The sequence below is a fragment of the Alosa sapidissima genome, chromosome 11 (assembly GCF_018492685.1).
Source record: "Alosa sapidissima isolate fAloSap1 chromosome 11, fAloSap1.pri, whole genome shotgun sequence".
NCBI lineage: Eukaryota > Metazoa > Chordata > Actinopteri > Clupeiformes > Clupeidae > Alosa > Alosa sapidissima.
The window spans coordinates 36,654,180-36,661,894 of NC_055967.1; the positions used below are offsets into that span (position 1 = coordinate 36,654,180).

General features: G+C 44.5%; 1 protein-coding gene across 12 annotated transcripts in view; it reads left to right on the forward strand.

Annotated features, from left to right (window-relative positions):
- The window catches only part of ppip5k1b (diphosphoinositol pentakisphosphate kinase 1b), a 37,780-nt gene that overhangs the window by 7,616 nt on the left and 22,449 nt on the right, over positions 1 to 7,715 (forward strand). For all 12 annotated transcript variants that reach the window (XM_042109880.1, XM_042109884.1, XM_042109885.1 and 9 more), the window contains 4 exons: positions 1,849 to 1,934; positions 2,308 to 2,433; positions 5,792 to 5,913; positions 6,467 to 6,649. In XM_042109880.1, the coding sequence (XP_041965814.1) occupies positions 1,849 to 1,934; positions 2,308 to 2,433; positions 5,792 to 5,913; positions 6,467 to 6,649 (517 nt within the window). The remainder of the gene's footprint in view (positions 1 to 1,848; positions 1,935 to 2,307; positions 2,434 to 5,791; positions 5,914 to 6,466; positions 6,650 to 7,715) is intronic.

Below are 7,715 nucleotides of genomic sequence, written 5' to 3' on the forward strand. Positions count from 1 at the left end.
AGCACTGTAACACCCACCCTCCCTAGCAATGTAGCACTGTAGCACCCACCCTCCCTAGCACCCTAGCACTGTAGCACTGTAACACCCACCCTCCCTAGCACCCTAGCACTGTAGCACTGTAACACCCACCCTCCCTAGCACTGTAACACCCACCCTCCCTAGCACTGTAACACCCACCCTCCCTAGCACTGTAGCACCCACCCTCCCTAGCACTGTAGCACTGTAGCACCCACCCTCCCTAGCACTGTAGCACTGTAGCACCCACCCTCCCTAGCAATGTAGCACTGTAGCACCCACCCTCCCTAGCACTGTAGCACTGTAGCACCCACCCTCCCTAGCACTGTAGCACTGTAGCACTGTAGCATTGTAGCACCCACCCTCCCTAGCACTGTAGCACTGTAGCATTGTAGCACCCACCCTCCCTAGCACTGTAGCATTGTAGCACCCACCCTTCCTAGCACTGTAGCACTGTAACACCCAGCGTCTTTAACTGCTAGACTCCCTGGGATGCACTGACATTTTAACCAGAGACCTTCCACTAGCTGTTCCCTTAGAGATGGTGTGCTGAAAGGGCCCCTGCCGAGGGGCTGGTTTAATGGGGCCTGGTGTGCACCACTACTCTGTGTGCGGTCATGTGCATGAGACCCTGAGAGTGTCCCTAATCTCTCACTCCGTCCTCTTACCCGTCTCACTCCTCCCCTTTGACAGACAAACCTACACACACATGCACACACACACATAGACACACACACACACACACACGTTATGTTACGAACTATAGAATCAGTGAGTGGGTATTAACCTGAATTCAGCTCATCCTCCATCAAGAATGAAGATGTGTTCACATAAGCAGGTTCAGGTAGGAGACATTAGGGAGACACTAAGGAGACACTAAGGAGACACTAAGGAGACACTAAGGAGACATTAAGAGACATTAAGAGACATTAAGAGACATTAGGGAGACAGTAGGCTGCAGATCAGAAGAGTGCTCAACAAAGACCAGATCTTTGTTGATTTTTGGCAGACTTTATTGTGCTTGTACTTCTGTTGTTTGTGTAGTTAGTTTTGCTGTGAAGTATATCAAAAAGGTTACGTTAATTCAGGATGGGAGACTGTTAGTCTTTTTAAGAGAAACCGTTGCCTGTTTCATACATGGTTGAGCTTCCATATTCACAAACCTCTTAAATGACATTGTGACATTGGGCCCTAGCTACTCTGTGTTGCTGCTGCCTCTTATGAAGTGGAATGCATGGCATCTGCCAAACTGTCTCATCACTCCATCATGGCCGCCCCCTCACCCTCCAAACAATCGCTTGGGACACTGAGACAGTCCGGTTGTTTGCAGTGTACTTTCAGCCGCTGCCCTCGCAGTCAGGGGTGGAACTGTAAAGAGGCGGTTTGCCTTCCCCGAGTGGTTTCGTCTTACATGCTATTAAAGCCTGTCATATTCTGCTCTGGCATGGCGCACGTGAAACAGATTAACACCCGGCCGCTCCTGAGAAGGTCATCCACACACATGTTTACAGAAACATGGCCGTGCCAGCTAGTCGAGCACCCGTACACATGTTTACATAAACATGGCAGTGCCAGCTAGTCGAGCACCCGCACCACATAGCTGTGTGGGGCTGGACAGATTGACCAGGGCTGCAGTGCAGGGAGTTGTGTGCCCTTGGACGGACTGACCAGGGCTGCAGTCCAGGGAGTTGTGTGCCCTTGGACGGACTGACCAGGGCTGCAGTCCAGGGAGTTGTGTGCCCTTGGTTGGGGACGACTGTAGAGTGTGTGTAAAAATGGCAGCAGGGTTGTTGTCTTGTTGTCCTCCTAACGTGCTGTGGTCCTCCCCCGCAGGTACGGACATTTCTCAGGGATCAACAGGAAGGTGCAGCTGACGTACCTGCCCAACGGTCAGCTCAAAGCCTCCAGTGAGGAAGAAGGTACGATTGCATTAAGCATCAGGTTTTCAATATCTGAGATACATTTCTGTAACCCCTTCAAGCCTTATAAAGCAATATGCGGCACACAAGTATGCACACAAACATGCAGTAGCAGTCTTAAGCACTCCTGCATCATTGTTGCCAATTCACACCATAACCCAACAGTACATGTGAAGTGTAGTTTGTTAATTCACACCATAACCCAACAGTACATGTGAAGTGTAGTTTGTTAATTCACACCATAACCCAACGGTACATGTGAAGTGTAGTTTGTTAATTCACACCATAACCCAACGGTACATGTGAAGTGTGCAGTAGTTTGTTAATTGAGTGTTTGGGTGACTCTCTCTTTTCTACACTTTCCCCCCGGCAGACTCTCAGAGGGAGGGCCCGTCCCTGCTGCTGGTGTTGAAGTGGGGAGGTGAACTGACCCCTGCAGGCAGGGTGCAGGCTGAGGAGCTGGGCAGGGCCTTCCGTTGCATGTACCCTGGAGGACAAGGTACTGTGCCCGGCGTCCAGCGGTTAGCCCAGCCTATCCGTGCACTCCACTGATAAAGCACAGAGAGAGCTCGCAAGGCTCCTGACACACAGAGCCTTCAGTCCCAGGTTTTAGAGATGCTGATTTAGTCCCAGGCTCTAGAGATGCTGATTTAGTCCCAGGCTTTAGAGATATTGCTTCTCTGTATCACACACTCTGCTCTCATTGGGCACGTGGCCAGTTTGGTGGACATTATCTACACACTTTACCAGTGACTAGACAGTATTCTATATCTTGCACGTGGCCAGTTTGGTGGACATTGGTCACTGGTAAAGTGTGTAGATAGATAGTATTCTGTATCATGCCAAGGCCAGTGTTATTGGTTTCATTAGATAAAGAGCATGTTATAGTATAGTAGATAAAAATGTTTTTTCAGGTTGTAGTATAGTAGATAAAGTGAACTTTATAGCAGATTTAAGAGGCAGGGTTCCTAACTTCCTACATACAGTAGGGATTAAGTACATGTGTTTAAATCACTTCATGGACAATGCAGTTTACATATAAATTGGCATATTGCCGGGGCATTGATTTCTAGTACCCAGACACAGGGTATGACGCATAGTCTTTGGTCCAAAGGCTGCTTATTATTTGACTACGCTGCACACTCTTGACGTGCTGATTCCTGTCTTGTCCTGTCTTGTGGCGGTTGTGAGGTTGATGAAGTGGGGTAGGCCTGTCCTCTCACTAATCTCTGGAATTCCACACATTCCATTTGTTCCTCCTCACAGATTTATATCCATTCATCGTGTTCATACCCGTGGGATGATCACGTCTGTTTTATTTTCATTTTTTACAGTAAATACAGTCGATCAATGAGCAACCACAAGTTTTGTATTGTAATGTTTCAGTTCAGATGAAGCTGTTTTTGTATTATAGGCCTTATATATTTTTTGTCTCTAAAATATTTAGTCTTTACATTTAGTCTATGATATTTACCATTATCATCTGAATCTTTATTATTGACCTGTTTTACTGATGTAAATTTGAAAAACATTTTGTTTCTGTAGTACATTTCCCCCTCCCTCTCTTTTGCATATAATTTGAAAATATATAAATTATCACCACACAAAGTGTCCTTTTGCTCACGTGATGCACTCGTATTATGGGATATATTATGTTATGCACTCTTATTATGGGATATATTATATGATGGGATATATTATATGATGCACTCGTATTATGGGATATATTATATTATGGGATATATTATATGATGGGATATATTATATGATGCACTCGTATTATGGGATATATTATATTATGGGATATATTATATGATGCACTCGTATTATGGGATATATTATATTATGGGATATATTATATGATGCACTCTTATTATGGGATATATTATATGATGCACTCGTATTATGGGATATATTATATGATGCACTCGTATTATGGGATATATTATATTATGGGATATATTATATGATGCACTCGTATTATGGGATATATTATATGATGCACTCGTATTATGGGATTTATTATATTATGGGATATATTATATGATGCACTCGTATTATGGGATATATTATATTATGGGATATATTATATGATGCACTCTTATTATGGGATATATTATATGATGCACTCGTATTATGGGATATATTATATGATGCACTCGTATTATGGGATATATTATATTATGGGATATATTATATGATGCACTCGTATTATGGGATATATTATATGATGCACTCGTATTATGGGATTTATTATATTATGGGATATATTATATGATGCACTCGTATTATGGGATATATTATTATGGGATATATTATATGATGCACTCTTATTATGGGATATATTATTATGGGATATATTATATGATGCACTCGTATTATGGGATATATTATATTATGGGATATATTATTATGGGATTTATTATATGATGCACTCTTATTATGGGATATATTATTATGGGATTTATTATATGATGCACTCTTATTATGGGATATATTATTATGGGATTTATTATATGATGCACTCTTATTATGGGATATATATTATATGTGACAGGCTGCCTTGTACTTGTCATCTTATCACCTTACTTTTGATAAAATGATATGAATGTACCGGCACATAATATGGCAATAGATCTTGCAAGTCCTAAACTAAAAAAATGCATTTTGTTGAGTTCAGTCACTTTGAGAACCAAGCAACCAGTTTGCTTGTAGAATGCATGTCCCTGGCCGAGCCCAGCCTGGCTGTGGAGTCCAGCCCTCTCAGCTGTCCCCTACTGCACCACACCTGAAGTCTAGTTAACAGTGGCTCTCAAATCACCTCTTTGTCTGGTCACACTGGACATGCGCTTGTTCACTCTCCTTTTCTCCTCTCACCTTCTGAACTGTAAACTAGATGGTAACAGCAAGGCCCTTGGCTGCGAGTCCCCTATTGACTGTGGTAAGAAGGGCTTTGGACGTTGAGCTTATCATTAACATCCGGGTTGTGGCTTTCCACTCCATGGCTTCCTGCTAAACCTCAGCACTGGACTCTAACTGCCACCATCTGTGTCCTCTGATCTGTGATGCAGTGGGTTGTTTGTGTCTGCTTAGGAGTGGATTGCAAGGAGGGTTTTGGATAGAGAAGTGTGTCAAATGGAAAGAGATGACTGGCTAGCATTAGTGAGACTGCTCCAATGACTATAAAAAAAACTTTTTACAGTCACTGAACAGTTGTGTGTCTAGATTAACCCATGCCTGATTATTTTCAATGTAGTAGAATACTTATTCATGATATGGTCCCATATATATGATATATTCCATATATATCATATATATCCATACATTTTGTTACTGGGTGTTTGTTTAGTCCTAGATGTTGGTATTTTATGCTCTTTGTTATGCTGCAAATGGTCTGCAAATACTAATATGACCTGACACTAATTTGTTGTTCAGTGAAAAATTGCTAGAAATTGATGTCATATTATGTCCAGAAGTTTTTATTTTTATTTTTCTTGAATATTGATCACCTTTGTGAGATACTGCAAATGCAAGAGTCACCTTTTAATTCAATCTTTTTCAAAATAATTTTAATTTTATTTACGTTTCCTTTTAGACTTGCAGCGTACTGTTTCCATTATGGCAAGCAATGAGAGTTCTAGAGGACATGGTCTCACACAGAGAGCTGTGCTCCCCTTTACGTGACGTCTGTGTAGACTGTATGAACTGAGACAGGTGCTGTGTGTCTGAGGAATGCCTGTACTCTCTGTTGCTAGGTGATTGAGGAATGCCTGTACTCTCTGTTGCTTGGTGATTGAGGAATGCCTGCACTCTCTGTTGCTAGGTGATTGAGGAATGCCTGTACTTTCTGTTGCTAGGTGATTACGCTGGCTTCCCTGGTTGCGGCCTGCTGAGACTCCACAGCACATACCGCCATGACCTCAAGATCTACGCCTCAGACGAGGGCCGTGTGCAGATGACCGCCGCTGCGTTTGCCAAGGTAACCCTGTCTGACCTGATGGGCTGGGCTGATGACAGTGCTGATGATGATATCTGCGTGACATTATTCACAGGGGACCTCTGGTGGACGCCACTTAACATGCCCTGAGACACTTTTCTTAAGCTTGAAATCTGACACACAGTCTGTGCATCCTGATGCATTCATGTTGCTTTCAGCAACTCTGCTACTGACCGACCTAAGCTGCACATTTCCCAACACACAATTATACCTTGCATTTTGCGAGCGTGTGAACGAGTGTATGAGAGATAGATAGATACTTTATTGATCCCCAGGGGAAATTCAAGAAAGTATAAGAAGTAAGAAAGCTGTTAGGACTTAAAAGAAACATTTGAAACATGTCTGGATTGGAAATACATTTTCAGACGTTTGTACAGTAAGCATGTGATTTGCCGTGATTGATGAGTCATGTCTGGACTCATGTGAATGTCTCTCTGTGATTGATGAGTAATGTCTGGACTCATGTGAATGGCTCTCTCTGTGATTGATGAGTCATGCCTGGACTCATGTGATTGGCTCTCTCTGTGGGCTGCAGGGTCTGCTGGCCCTCGAGGGCGAACTGACCCCCATCCTGGTGCAGATGGTGAAGAGTGCCAACATGAACGGCCTGCTGGACAGTGACAGCGACTCACTGACCGACTGCCAGCAGCGGGTCAAAGCCCATCTGCACGAGATAATGCAGCGGGAGCGCGACTTCACCAAGGGGGACTACGAGAAGGTGAACTAGCATGGCGTGCAATGTCTGGTGCCGTTGAGCACTTTGTAAAGACATTCTTAAAGATAAACATAGTAAATTAGTTATATTATTAATAATACATTACTTATATATAGTATAATGAGTAAACAATTAAATAAACAAAAAATGGACTCAACAATGTATTTTGTTGTTGGCACTGTTGACTGCTGCAGATGAAACATACGGTAATGAGTTGTGTTTAGTTCGGTGTAGTGGATGACTCTCTCCTCTCCTCTCCTCTCCTCTCCTCTCTACTCTCCTCTCTACTCTCTCTTCTCTACTCTCCTCACTCCTCTCTCCTCTCTCCTCTCTCCTCTCCACTCCTCTCTCCTCTCCTCTACTCTCCTCTCTCCTCTCTCCTCTCCTCTCCTCTCCTCTCCTCTACTCTCCTCTCTACTCTCCTCTCCTCTCCTCTACTCTCCTCTCCTCTCTACTCTCTCCTCTCCTCTCCTCTCTCCTCTCCTCTCCTCTCCTCTCTCCTCTCCTCTACTCTCCTCTCTACTCTCCTCTCCTCTCTACTCTCCTCTCTACTCTCCTCTCCTCTCTACTCTCCTCTCTCCTCTCCTCTCCTCTCCTCTCTCCTCTCCTCTCCACTCCTCTCTCCTCTCCCCTCTCCTCACTCTCCTCTCCTCTCCTCTCCTCTCCTCACTCCTCTCTCCTCTCATCTCCTCTCCTCACTCCTCACTCTCCTCTCTCCTCTCTCCTCACTCCTCTCTCCTCACTCTCCTCTCCACTCCTCTCCTCTCCTCTCCTCTCCTCTCCACTCCTCTCTCCACTCTCCTCTCTCCTCTCTCCTCTCTCCTCTCCTCACTCCTCTCCTCTCTCCTCTCCTCACTCCTCTCTCTACTCTCCTCACTCCTCACTCCTCTCTCCTCTCTACTCTCCTCTCCTCACTCTCCTCTCCTCTCCTCTCCTCTCCACTCCTCTCCACTCCTCTCCTCTCCTCTCCTTTCTCCTCTCTCCTCACTCCTCCTCTCCTCTCCTCTCCTCACAGCTGGCTCCTACAGGCAGCCCATCCCTCATCAACTCCATGAAGATCATCGGCAAC